Raw genomic sequence first — 15,223 nt, 5'->3', positions numbered from 1 at the left:
ATCAGCAAACCTCAAAGTTTTTATTTCTTCTCCATGGATTTTAGTACCTACTCCTAATTTTTCTTTTGTTTCCTTCACTGCTTGCTCAATATACAGATTGAATAACATCGGGGAGAGACTACAACCCTGTCTCACTCCCTTCCCGACCACTGCTTCCCTTTCATACCCCTTGACTCTTATAACTGCCATCTGGTTTCTGAACAAATTGTAAATAGCCATTCGTCCCTGTATTTTACTCCTGCCACCTTCAGAATTTGAAAGAGCGTATTCCAGGTAACATTGTCAAAAGCTTTCTCTAAGTCTACAAATGCTAGAAACGTAGGTTTGCCTTTCCTTAATCTAGCTTCTAAGATAAGTCGTAGGGTCAGTATTGCCTCACGTGTTCCAACATTTCTATGGAATCCAAACTGATCTTCCCCAAGGTCGGCTTCTACTAGTTTATCCATTCGTCTGTAAAGAATCCATGTTAGTATTTTGCAGGCGTGACTTATTAAACTGATAGTTTAGTAATTTTCACATTTGTCAACACCGGATTTCTTTGGGATTAGAATTATTATATTCTTCTTGAAGCCTGAGGGTATTTTGCCTGTTTCATATATCTTGCTCTCCAGATGGTAGAGTTTCATCAGAACTGGCTCTCCCAAGGCTGTCAGTAGTTCTAATGGAATGTTGTCTATTCCCAGGGCCTTGTTTCGACTCAGGTCTTTCAGTGCTCTGTCAAACTCTTCACGCAGTATTATATCTCCCATTTCATCTTCATCAACGTCCTCTTCCATTTCCATAATATTGTCCTCAAGTACATCGCCCTTGTATAGACCCTCTATATACTCCTTCCACCTTTCTGCTTTCCCTTCTTTGCTTAGAACTGGGTTTCCATCTGAGCTTTTGATATTCATACAAGTGGCTCTATTTTCTCCATAGGTCTCTTTAATTTTCCTGTAGGCAGTATCTATCTTACCTCTAGTGAGATAAGCCTCTACATCCTTACATTTGTCCTCTAGCCATCCCTGCTTAGCCATTTTGCACTTCCTGTCGATCTCATTTTTGAGACGTTTGTATTCCTTTTTGCCTGCTTCATTTACTGCATTTTAATATTTTCTCCTTTCATCAATTAAATTCAGTATTTCTTCTGTCACCTAAGGATTTCTATTAGCCCTCGTCTTTTTACCTACTTGATCCTCAGCTGCCTTCACTACTTCATTCCTCAAAGCTACCCATTCTTCTTCTACTGTATTTCTTTCCCCCATTCCTGTCAATTGTTCCCTTATGCGCTCCCTGAAACTCTGTACAACCTCTGGTTTAGTCAGTTTATCCAGGTCCCATCTCCTTAAATTCTTACCTTTTTGCAGTTTCTTCAGTTTTAATCTACAGGTCATAACCAATAGATTGTGGTCAGAGTCCACATCTGCCCCTGGTAATGTCTTACAATTGAAAACCTGGTTCCTAAATCTCTGTCTTACCATTATATAATCTATTTGATACCTTTTAGTATCATATGGCAGCAAAACTTGGTAGATTGCTACTGTGTTAATGTAAAACCGATTTACAGTGGAAAAAGATTACTTCAAATTTTGGCCACCAGATGCAAATTTGGCACTGTGGGTGCAAGAAAGATGTATAGAATTGTTTCCATATGTAATGGATTAAGAATGGGGCGTGGGGAGGAAATGTCAAACGAGTGAGAATGCTATCATGTTAATTTTGTTATTAAGCACCAGTCAAATATTTTGTTCAACATGAGCACCAGAGACATCAAAGAGATGCTGCATCTATGAAATTACATGGTCAACAGTTGCTTACAGGTGTTCTGGTGTAAAACATACAAAATGTTCTTGTATTCTGGTCTTCAGATCAAGTAGAGACCAAATGTGTCCCTGGTAAATGAGTTCTTTTAGATATTGCCAGAGCAAAAAGTCTATATATGGGTTCAGATCATGTGATCTTACATGTCATACATATGGAAAACCTCTGGAGATAACATGTTCATGGAATGTTGTGTTAAGCACATCTTTCACTGTGCAGGTGACATGTTGTGTTGCCCCATCTTGCATGAAAATGGTGGTTCCCACACAGTTGCACTGTTACAAAGCAGGAATCACATGTTGTAGAAGGAGGTCTCAACAATGTGCAACTTGATAGGCCCTGTGGGTGTTTTCTCCTCAAAGAAGAATAGACCAAGAATAATTGTGCTTGTGAATCCACACCACACAGACACATACAATGAGTGCATTGGCTCTTCATGCATAACATGTGGTTTAATTCAATAGTTCTGTGTGTTCACTGCATCCTGTAGGGTAAAATATGCCTTGTCAGCTCCATAAAATATAGCCTGGCCACATGTTATCAACTCTGATCTATGCCAGAAACCAAAGACAAATTCGTTACATTACTGGGGACCATGGCATTTCAGTTGCTGCACCCCAAAACTTTCCACACTTTTGACCATGGGATAGACTACTCTCATGACACTGCGTGAGTACTAGCACTAACTAGGGTATATGGTGCATTCCTCTCCCAGATGCCACAGAAAACTCACTTGTGTTTTTGAGTTTTACCGTCTTTAAACTATTTAATGGCAGTGAGCCTCTCCTCAGACCTCCTCATTTATAATCGTATCAATGCTGCACTGTAATTTCTGCTGTTCATATGAAACAGTACCACTAACAGCACATGATCTCTCTTCTCAATAACCACTGTTCACTCATGTTATGGCTTTTCAAATGGCAGTGTGGATGTCATACCATCACACAAATAGTCTAGAGCATCAGATTTACACCTGTTGGCCAAAATTAGAAATAATTTTTTTCCAGCATAAATCAGTTACACATTAACACATTAGCATATCTACCAAGTTTTGCTGCCACATTATAATTACAGCCCATACTGAACCTCCATGAACAGCTGCTCTTTAATTATCTCCTGATAGCTCATAAATTAAAGGATTAAGTGGGGCACATTTCTACAACAGATGAATGCAGCCAAATGCATAACTGAAGTGCTCAGTACTTGATCAAGACTTGTGCAGCACTTTGTGGAAGGTAATACTGCCAGGCAACAACAACATCAGTCACTTGCATTTAAAACAGGCAGTCCTAACCACATCAACATAAATAATGAATACAGTGTCCTGGTCAGAGAAACTGGTAACTGTATATTTCTTGGCGTGTTCATAGTTGAAGACATTCAGTGGGCAAATCATATTAATTTTATATATAATGAAACAAGTTGTGGCTCATTTCATCTTAACCAGATGACAAAATTAGTCTCTAGTCAAACATTCAGAATTGTATGCTATGCACAGTTTATCCTTTCCTTCGCTGTGGAGTTAAGTAATAGGGCTGTGCAGAATATTGCTGTTAAGAAAATGGCAATGAGACTTATACATGGAGCAAACCATAAGGTATCTTGTCATGAGGTGTCTGTACAGCATAAATATTTAACAATGTATTCTTTATGCCCTTTTAAATTACCATTCCTTCATTTTTTGATTAACAAATTAAACAGCATGACTGTACTATGTGATATGACCACAGTATCACTACAAAATTATAATATTTTTGACAAATAACAAAATTAAAACTGACAGATTGAAGCCCATAGATAAATAGTTCTATCTGGTTTAATAAGCTGCCACATTCCCTAAGAATTTGCAAAGGGAACAATGTCAACACAAAGTTAAGTTCTGTTTTTATTTGGAGAAAAATGTTTTCATGCATTTCAAGATTTGCAAGTGGGAGTTTCATGCATAACATGATACTACTTGTGCTGTGAATTGATTTGAAACAGCAATATGTGAATTGTAGTTGAATAAATACATAAAGTATAATGTGAATCAATAATTTCATGCAATACATTTTTGTACATATAGGTATTGTACCACTACTACTACTTCAAACTTTTGCAGAAACCATCATTTTGACTACTCCAGGAAAAAACACTGACTATAGCAATGTTTAATACCTAAGGAAATAAATGTAGCTGTATTGTTCACAAGAAGTTCTTTGAAGGGTTCACTTTGCACTTTGGCAGGAAGTTACTCTGTTTGCACTCATGATTATGAATACCAGTTCCAATTTGTGGCACAACTGTGTATATTCTTATGTGTTCATGTACTAATTCCATTATTAAGTTTTTGATATCTAATATTTTTTGTAGGACTGTGAGGAGGATGCTTTGAATATTATCACAGAACATGGCTTTGAATATGAGTTTGACTGGTTAAAATTTCTTGCTGAAGGTGAACTGCGGCATAGGATTTTACATGGACAAATTGGTGTTGATACTACAGATAACATGATGTTTTCAGATATGAATGTAAGTGTGGTAATTTGTATATGATAGGTTATGATAGGCAGCTTTGTTGATTGTATATTCCATGTTCAATCTTTTTCATGTGCAGACATTGTAACTATTTCATAATTTTACTATTTTTGTGACAGTCTGGTATCATTTGAGTAGCCCGGATGCAAAAGCCACTAACTGCATGCTAAGCATAACAGATAATTGTGAGAAACTTGACCCATCCAAACTATTAAAGTTAAAGATTTCATTTCTTTTCTAAAAATAAGCAAAACAATCAATTAATCACACGCTATTAATGGCTGAACCGACAGGAAGAAGATGCTGTGATATGCAAATGATTAGCTTCTCAGAGCATTCACACAAGGTTGGCGCCAGTGGCAAAACCTACAATGTGCTGACATAAAATGTAGAGATCAACCAATACAGAATGTTGAAGATACAAAATTCCTGGGTGCTTATACAGACAGTAAATGTAATTGGTCAGTTCACATTCTACATCTATGCAAGAAACTTAGCTCGGCAACATTTGAATTACGGGTAATTTCTTCAGTGGCTGAAGTTGACGCCATTAAGGTTGCCTACTTTGGCTACTTACACTCATTGATGTCATATGCTATCATGTTCTGGGGGAACCAACCACTTGAAAAAAAGTTTTCACCGTCCAAAAAAAAGCAATCAGAATAATGTGTGGGGTCCATCAAAGACACACTTGCAGCACTTGTTTCGAAAGATAGGTATCCTAACAACTGCCTCACAGTATATTTTTTCCTTGCTGACCTTTGTGTGCAAAAATTATTCTATCTACCAAGACAACAGTAAATTCCATGGCTATAACACCAGAAACAAAAACAATCTACATGTCGAAATGAAACGTCTCACTCTGGTACAAAAAGGAGTTTACTACTCCAGCATTAAGCTGTTCAATGCTCTCCCACTACATATCAAATGTGTTCATACAGAACTGCCAAAATTTAAACAAGTTCTCAAAGATTACCTGACAGAGAGATCTTTTTATACTGTGGATGAATATTTGAAAGAAAGTGTACATCATTACTAAACTTAATGTGTCTAGAACTAGTTCAATTGATTTTATTGAGCATTTGAGCATAATCACAGTTTTTGCAACAACAAATTGGCTGTACCTGTATTTACTCATGTAGGCCTAATGTCTGATTTAACCTTGTGCTCTTATTTGTAACCTTTATTTGAAACTTTTTTCTGTTAAATAGTTGTTATGTTATTTAGCTGACATTGTATATATTACTGTATTTATAGTATGTCTTACTTAGACTATGTACAATTTGGCATTGAATTGCCCTTGTATTTATTGTAAGTTTAAATTGAAACATGTACAATTTGACACGTTCCATATCCTTGTGATTGACTCACTAACTGGATCTACGGAACATGAAATTAATAAATAAATAAATAAATGACGAAAGTTTACAACCGATTTCTAATACACAAACAGCAGTTGACTGGCGTTGCCTGGTGAAACATTGTTGTGATGCCTCGTCTAAGGAGGAGAAATGCATAACATCACATTTCTGCCTTTGATAAAGGTCAGACTGTAGGTTATCGCAATTGCGGTTTATTGCTGCTCGCGTTGGTAGAAATCCAATGACTGTTACCACAATATGGTATCGATGGGTTCAGGAAGGTAATATGGAATACCGTGCTGGATCCCAATGGCCTCATATCATTAGCAGTCGAGATGACAGGCATCTTATCCGCATGGCTGTAATGGATCGTGCAGCCATGTCTCGATCCCTGAGTCAACAGATGGGGACATTTGCAAGACAAAACCATCTGCACTAACAGTACGACAATGTTTGCAGCAGCATGGACTATCAGTTCAGAGACCATGGCTGTGGTTACCCTTGGTGCTGCATCACAGACAATGCAGCCAACATAATTCTAAAAATGTTCAAATTTGTGTGAAATCTTATGGGACTTAACTGTTAAGGTAATCAGTCCCTAAGCTTACACACTACTTAACCTAAATTATCCTAAGGACAAACACACACACACCCATGCCTGAGGGAGGACTCGAACCTCCGCCGGGACCAGCCGCACAGTCCATGACTGCAGCGCCTTAGATCGCTCGACTAATCCCACTCAGCAACATAGTCCTGAACAAGAAAAATATCCCTTTGAATTGCAAACACAGTGAAAGGTAGTTTTGAATGTCTAGATTGGTAAGTCTGATGTCATTTAGCATTCCTTGCATCCGGACATGACATGGTGACTGCCATGCTTATTGGGTTTTGCAAACATTTGACATTTAGCGGGCTTTGCGCCTGAAGACAACATGCAGTTAGTGGCTTTTGCAATCAAACACAAGTTTTTACAACCAATTACAATGGTTTGTAGCAGTTTTGCACCCTGAAACCTGTTCCACCATGTCGGCAATGAAAAAATCTATACAGTAGTGTGCTCAACTCAAAATCGTCAAAAAATGCATTTAGTGGCTTTTGCATCTGGGCTACTCATTTGAAGCTCTCTGAGGATGACACAGCAGCTGGTCAGTACCATTGAGCTTTCATGGCCTGTTCAGGTGGTGTTTAGTTTTTAGTTTTTTATTACTTTGAAGTAGTTGTGCAGAGACAGAGACTTGCACAGGATTAGCTAATATGGAGAGCTGTATCAAACCAGTCTTCAGACTGAGACCACATAACAATAATCTGTGGTCAACATATACAAACGTCCATTCTTGCCTCAGAAACAATTAGCATTGTCTGCACACATGTCCTTCACTTTGAAGCACAAGAAAATTTACAGTGCCCCACATGAAACCATAAACTCCTCCATTAAGTTACTGAAATTTCAACATGCACTAGTGCTCTGCCTGAACATATCACCATAGTCCAAACGAATCTACAATGAGCTATTGAAACTTTTCTGTAATGTAAGTTTGACATATGTTCTCAAAATATCAACTACATGTAGTAAGAAGGGGAATTCCAGCCTCAGTGGTCAGAAGACATTATTGCTCCTGCATTTAAATCAGAGAAAAATCCAAATTTCATTAATAGTTTCAATCCATTCTGCCCTGACCAAAGGATTATGCAGGCTGCTTGAAAGGATGGTTAACTGTGATCTGCACAGGTACCTCAGTTTCTAAGTCCTCTTTTTACAGGTGCAGATTGTTTTCCACATTTCCAACAGATTGGAGTGCTCCAATCATAAACACATGACTTACATTTGGGATGACAACTGTTCAGATTCCTTTCTGGTGATCCATATTTGGATTTGTGTGGTTTCTGTTAATTTATTCAGTATATTGCTGGAATGGTTTCTTTGAAAAGGACATGTGCGATTTCCTTCTCCATCCTTCCCCTGTAACAGCTTGTTATTCATCTCTAATGACCTTGACATAGTTGTGACATAGATGTTATAGTTCTTGTTGTCTTCAGTCTCAGGATGCTTTGAAGCAGCTTTTCACAGCAGACTATCCTGTGCAAGACTCTTTACTTTTGCATTACTACTACAGACTACATACAATCCACTTGAACCTGCTTGCTACAGTCAAGCTTCAGTTCCCCTCTAAAATTCTTCCCTCCTTCCCAACTTCCCTCCATTTTCATATTGACCATCTTTTGATGCCTCAGGAGGTATCCTATCAACCAATGGCTTCTATTATACAATCACATTTCAGAACTTTCTGTGTACTTCTGGTGTGTACTGTTTATAGTACACTTTTCAGCCACATTCAGGACTACACTTCAGGCAAATACTTTCAGAAAAAAAAAACTTCCTAATGCTTAAATATAAATTAGATGTTAAAAGATGTCTCCTTTTTGAAAGTATCTTAAGTTCTACTGCCAATCTGGTGTTATCCTCTCTAGTTTGGTCATTGCCAATCATTTCACTCTCCAAATAGCAATACTGCTTTTACTGTGTCAGTTCTTAATTTAATTCCCTCATTACCAGAAGATTTAATTTACTTTACTCCATTATAATTGTTTTATTTTTGTCAATTTTCATCTTATACGTCTCATCAACAAACTACCCATTCCCTTCAATTGCTCTACAAAGTCATTTTCCCTCTCTGACAGAATTATAGTCTCATCAGCAGACATCAAACTTTTTTTTCTTTTCCATGAACATGAACTCCCTTTCAGAATTTCTTCTTGATCTTCTTTATTGCTTTCTCAATGCACAGACTAAATAATTTGGGGAACTGGCTACAATCCTGACTTACTGCCTACATTTCAGGTCCCTCAGTTCTTATAACTACAGTCTGGTTTTTGTACATATTGTAGGTAACTTCTTGCCCACTGTATCTTATCCCTGCTGACTTCAGAATTTTGAAGAGTGTATTCCATTGCTGAAAGCTTTCTCCATATGTAAAAATGCTATATACATAGATTTATCTTTCTTCAGTCTAATAGACTCATAGGGTCAGTATTGCCTCAGATGTACCTACATTTCTCTGTAACTGTGACTGAACTTTCCTGGAACAAATTCAAGTCATAATAATGAAGGCTCTGAGGGAGATCAGTTGTTATAAGAGACAGGGGTACATCCTTAATTATGACATCAAAAGAGTACTGAATTTCTCTCCAAACTAGAAACCGACAGATGTGAAAACTGAACAATCAGCTGAATAAGTCATGGTTGCAAAATACTGACACACATTCTTTACAGAAGAATGGAAAAACTGATCTCATAGAAATCAGTTTGAATTTCAGATAAATATAGGAACATGTGAATTAATACTGACCCTATGACTTATCTTAGAAGGTAGGTTAAGGAAAGGCAAACCTACATTTATAGCATTTGTAGACTTTGAGAAAACCTTTGAAAATGTTGACTGGAGTATGGTCTTTGAAGTTCTGAAGGTAGCAGGGGAAAATACAGGGAGAAAAAGGCTATTTACAACTTTCCCAGAAACCACATGGGAATTGTAAGAGTCGAGGAGCATGAAAGGAAAGCAGTGATTGAGAAGGGACTGATTATAGCCTGTTCCCAACGTTATTCAGTCCGTACACTGAGCGAGCAGTAAAGGAAACCAAAGAAAAATTTGGAGTAGGAAGAAACAAAAACTTTGAGATTTGCTGGTGACTCTTAAATTCTCTCAGACAGAGTAAATGATATAGACAAGCAGTTGAACAGAGGGGACAATGTGCTGAAAGGAGGATATAAGATGAACATCAACTAAAGCAAAACAAGGATAATGGAATATAGTTGAATTAAATAAGGTGATGCTGACAGAATTACATTAGGAAATGAGATGCTTAAAGTAATAGATTAGTTTCACTATCTGGGCTGCAGAATAATAGATGATGGCCAAAGCAGAGAGGATATAAAATGTAGATTGGCACTTGCAATAAAAGCATTTCTGAAGAAGAGAAATATGCTAACACTGAACATAAATTTAAGTAGTAGGAAGTCTAGCCTGCCCGGCTAGCCGTGTGGTCTAATACACTGCTTCCTGAGCAGGAAGGCATGCTGGTCCCCGGCATGAATCTGCCCGGCGTATTAGTGTTGAGGTCCGGTGTGCCGGCCAGCCTGTGGATGGTTTTTAAGGCAGTTTTCCATCTGCCTCAGCAAATGCGGGCTGGTTCCCTTTACCGGTATTCCGCCTCAATTACACTGTGTCGGCAATTGCTGTGCAAGCACTGTATCCACATATGTGTACACAATAATTACTCTACCATTAAAACATTTGGGGTAACACTCATCTCCTGTTGTGAATCACTGAGGGCTATATCGGGGACGAAGCCTCTCCATCATTTCTAGTTCCCCTGTTCAATACACACAGACAACACACACAACACACACACTAGGAAATCTTTTCTGAATTGTTTATTTGGGGTGAAGCCATTTATGGAAATGAAACATGGATGATTAATAGTTTAGACAAGAGGAGAACAGAAGATTTTGAAATGTGATGCTACAGAAGAATGCTGAAGATTAGGTGGCACGATCACATAATGGAGGCACTGAGTAGAATTGGAGAGAAAAGAAATTTGTGGCACAACCTGACTAGAAGACAGGATCAGTTGATAGGACAAAGTCTGAGATATCAAGGGATCATCAATTTAGTATTGGAGGATGGTGTGGAGTGTAAAAATCATAGAGAGAGAGAGAGACATAGAGATGAATACAGTAAGCAGATTCAGAAGACTGTAGGTTGAAGTAATTATTTGAAGATGAAGAGGCTTGCACAAGAAAGAGTAACATACAAAGCTGCATTAAACCAGCCTTCATACTGAATACCACAACAACAGCAACTAGAAAAATCAAAGAGTGCTCATAAAAATGACTCAATCGTGTCCTATAATTTGACAATGAGCAACTATGAAAACAACCTACTGAATTATAATTAATGGCCAAGAGAAGCTTGAGGGTTTGTTTGTCTGGAAGAGGACTAAACAGAACTGATAATTTTTATCAAAACATTGATAGTAACACCTTGTTCTGCCATGTGCACAACTCCAGCATTTACAAAAACAAACACTTCAAAACACTTCAGCTCCACACATAGATGGTGGTAGGTCAACTAATTCCAAGTGTCAGAGGTTCCTAGAAAAAGGACCCATCAGTACCACCATTCCATGAATGCAGAAGATTTCAGTTTTATAGCTTTTTGCTTAAAACTACGAGTACTTAGCTGAGTTCAAAACTGGATAAAAAATATGTATAAAATATATATAAATGTAGGAAGAAAAAAATTTGCATGCTCGCTAAACACTAATTTTTGAAGTAGTATAATGTTTGTCAAAAAGAAAGACATAACAGTGGACATGTTTAACAGATCAATGAAATTCCTGGACAATAACAAAATCCTCACTGATACCCAGCATGTTTTCCAGAAAAATGAATCTATGACTCGTGTCATTCGTAATTTTTTACAAAACATACTAGAAACAATGGACAGAAAAGAAAATGCTGCTGGCATTTTGTCAAATCTAAGCTAAGCTTCTGAAATCTTGGAACACAATATCCTGTTGGAAAAGCTCCAACTTAGAGGCACTACACTAAAATGGTTCCCATCATACCTACCAAATTGGAAACAGAAAGTAGTAATGAAGTATGAACTAAATGATAGCACTAGAACATATTTGTCAGCTGCAGGAATAATAAAAAGTGTAGTCTCTCAAGGATCTGTTCTTGGGCCCATTTATTTCCTTCTTTACATAAATGACCAAGATCTATGCACTGAATCATGAATAAGCATCTTCTTTTCATATTGCACTAAATTCCTTTCTACAGGGAAAACCCAAAGACCACTACATACAGACGGGCAAAATGACTCATTTGAAGGAAATACACTAATAATAAATATGTACATCTGAAACAACTATTTTAAACTTCTGTTTTAAGGTGGAAGATTCCAACACCTCTCTGGCCATAAATGCTAGAGGAATTACACCAGAAATAAAATGTTTAGGCATATGACTTCAACATGATTTTAAATGACAACTACACATAACAAAAACAATTGTGACACTGAAGAAAGTATGCTACAGTCTATGTTTATGTGCACACGCAACTTGTTGGCACAAATGAGCTGTAAGAGCTATGCACCATGTAGGACTGTCAGATTCCTGCAGACCCCTCTTTCTACAGTCTTTATCCTTCCACTCTCCTCCATTTTAATTCTAGAAACATGTAAATATGTGAGAAAGAATTTAAAAGAAATAAATAAAAATTTATGATGTAAATAAAATAGAAAGAAACTTCCACATGGGAAAAATGTATTAAAAACAAAGATTCCAAGACTTACCAAGCGGGAAAGCGCCAGTAGAGAGGCACAATAAAATAACACACAAACACACACACAAAATTTCGAGCTTTCGCAACCGGCAGTTGCTTCGTCAGGAAAGAGGGAAGGAAAAGGAAAGATGAAAGGATGTGGGTTTTAAGGGTAAGGAGTCATTCCAATCCTGGGAGCGGAAAGACCTCATAATGGAGGTACTGTTGCTTGTTGGTGGGTTTGATGACAGCTGCCACACATTCCATATCAAACAGTCCCTTCCCTACAGCATAGGCCTTCATGTCAAATGAATCTGCTCCAGTCCTGAATCCCTGAACCATTACACCAACAACCTGAAAACAGCTTTCGCATCCCGCAACTACCCTCCCGACCTGGTACAGAAGCAAATAACCAGAGCCACTTCCTCATCCCCTCAAACCCAGAACCTCTCACAGAAGAACCCCAAAAGTGCCCACTTGTGACAGGATACTTCCCGGGACTGGATCAGTTTCTGAATATGGCTCTCCAGTAGCGATACAACTTCCTAAAATCCTGCCCCAAAATGAGATCCATCCTTCATGAAATCCTCCCCTCTCCACCAAGAGTGTCTTTCCGCCATCCACCTAACCTTCGTAACCTCTTGGTTCATCCCTATGAAATCCCCAAACCACCTTCCCTACCCTCTGGCTCCTACCCTTATAACCGCCCCCCGGTGTAAAACCTGTCCTATTCACCCTTCCACCACCACCTACTACAGTCCTGTAACCTGGAAGGTGTACACGATCAAAGGCAAAGCCAAGTGTGAAAGCACCCACATGATTTACCAACTGACCTGCCTACACTGTGACGCTTTCTATGTGGGAATGACCAGCAACAAACTGTCCATTCGCATGAATGGACACAGGCAGACAGTGTTTGTTAGTAATGAGGATCACCCTGTGGCTACACATGCCTTGGTGCACGCCCAGCACACCTTGGCACAGTGTTACACCGTCTGGGTTACCTGGATACTTCCCACCAACACCAACCTATCCGAACTCCGGAGATGGGAACTTGCCCTTCAATATATCCTCTCTTCACGTTATCCACCAGGCCTCAATCTCCGCTAATTTCAAGTTGCCACCACTCATACCTCACCTGTCATTCAACATCATCTTTGCCTCTGCACTTCCACCTCGACTAACATCTCTGCCCAAACTCTTTGCCTTTAAATATGTCTGCTTGTGTCTGTATATATATGGATGGATATGTGTGTGTGTGTGTGTGTGTGTGTGTGTGTGAGAGAGAGAGAGAGTATATACCTATCCTTTTTTCCCCCTTAAGGTAAGTCTTTCCGCTCCCGGGATTGGAATGACTCCTTACCTTTAAAACCCACATTCTTTCATCTTTCCTTTTCCTTCCCTCTTTCCTGACGAAGCAACCGCCGGTTGCGAAAGCTCGAAATTTTGTCTGTGTGTTTGTGTGTTGTTTTATTGTGCCTGTCTACCAGCGCTTTCCCGCTTGGTAAGTCTTGGAATTTTTGTTTTTAAATAAAAATTTTAATATACATGAACATGATACGAGGCAAAAAGCTAAACAACATGTCCAGTCAGTAAGAATATCAGTCATTGAAACGTCCACTACAAATAGTGCTATATAAATGTACAATGATATGCCACATGAAAGTTATTTCCTCATTTTTCACTATTTTATAAATCCCTAAGGCCTTTCTTATTAGATCACTGCTTCTATTCAGTGGCAGAATTTTTAGACTATGTGAATTACATATAACAAACTTGAAGTAAGAATATGCAAAAGCTGCTAATTTTCCTAAAGTAAGATCTAATTCAAAATAAGCACAGGATCTATCAAAGATAAAAGATGACTTCACTGGCTAAGTATCTCATGATCCTAACAGTGTATGTCCTCCAAAGAGGATGGAAAATAAAAATATTGACCATGCATGAAGAACCATAAGATGTAAAACTAATGTAAAGGGTTTGTGAAATGCTGTCAGCAGGAAATTCAAAACACATAAAATAATCCCTCATAACTATGTTAGTTATGACAGAAGAGCAAGCAGAAAAACATGTTTCAGTTAAAATTTTCCTGTTCGTTCAAATTTTAATGAGACATTCTTTAAGCATATTAAAGCAAAAGATGGTACACAGCAATGTAGTTGTGAAGTGGAAGTAATATTGCATGATTTAGAATTCTGGGCCTCTTTGCGTTTCCTTCTGAGAATGAAAATTACCATTACAAGACACCATATTGAAATTTCTACAGAGATTAAGAAAAATTGACTGCAAACTCTTCCACAACTAATTGCAGTGTTCATATGATTTAGACTTATTCTTTCTGAGGATGAAATTTACCATTACAGAAGATCATTTTGAAACATCAGAAAAGATTATGGGAGATTTGCTGCCAACTCTTCCCTGAACTCCATGTACAGAAGAGACACAAGTAAATCTCTTAGCAGTGTAACACACTGCTTCATAAGTTTGCACTCAAGTTAAATAAAATAATGTTTGGTTTCTTTTTGGATAGATATTGAGAACCATACCATACAAAATTAAGCTGCTAGTCACACTTCATTATCATTCTATTTGTATCAATAATTTTGTGTTGTTATATCAAGAAACTTTCAGTTTGTCAGCATCAATATTTCATGTGCAGGTACTTGTTGGTAGGAGAGCAGCTCCACCTGAAGCTATGGAAACTATAGAAGAACAATTAGCAAGTGAAGAACAAGAAAAACCTGAAGAATCTGAAGAACCTGATTTACTTGAAGCAGACCAGTAAACAGCAGGTGAAGAAAATAAAAACAATAAAATAACAGAAGAAGGCTGATGCTAAGATGTCTGATAGGGAATTGTGGTTTGAGCAAAGGTTGATGCTAATGATAACTCAGGGCACAAACTGGGACCTTAACAGACTAAATATATAATATGCTCATAAATACATAATATGCTATAGTTATATCAAACAAATTGTTTACATTCATTATTTTACTTGTTTGTGCATAATATGAAATGTGTTAATAGACATGGTAAGTTAGATTTTTTGTCTGTAAATCAAGGGGATATGAGCATTATTGATCATCCTCGTGTTTTATGTCTTACTGAGCAACACATGACAGTGGGAATTGATGGGCTGCAGCTTAATGGGTATGATCTAGCTACTCATTATTGCAGAACAATTAAAGAGAAAGGTGGAGGTGTAATTTATATAGAC

The 15,223-nt window shown here is 37.9% G+C and overlaps 1 protein-coding gene across 1 annotated transcript in view; it reads left to right on the top strand.

Annotated features, from left to right (window-relative positions):
* Positions 1–14,791, top strand: part of LOC126355025 (dynein axonemal intermediate chain 3-like) — a 199,146-nt gene extending 184,355 nt beyond the window's left edge. The window contains exons 11-12 of the mRNA XM_050005208.1: positions 4,156–4,314; positions 14,666–14,791. Coding sequence (XP_049861165.1) covers positions 4,156–4,314; positions 14,666–14,791 — 285 coding nt within the window. The remainder of the gene's footprint in view (positions 1–4,155; positions 4,315–14,665) is intronic.
* The last annotated feature ends 432 nt before the right edge of the window (positions 14,792–15,223 follow it).

Source organism: Schistocerca gregaria, chromosome 1 (genome assembly GCF_023897955.1).
Source record: "Schistocerca gregaria isolate iqSchGreg1 chromosome 1, iqSchGreg1.2, whole genome shotgun sequence".
NCBI classification, from domain to species: Eukaryota; Metazoa; Arthropoda; class Insecta; order Orthoptera; family Acrididae; genus Schistocerca; species Schistocerca gregaria.
Note: the sequence above shows the minus strand (reverse complement) of the source record. Positions and strands in the feature narration are given on the sequence as shown.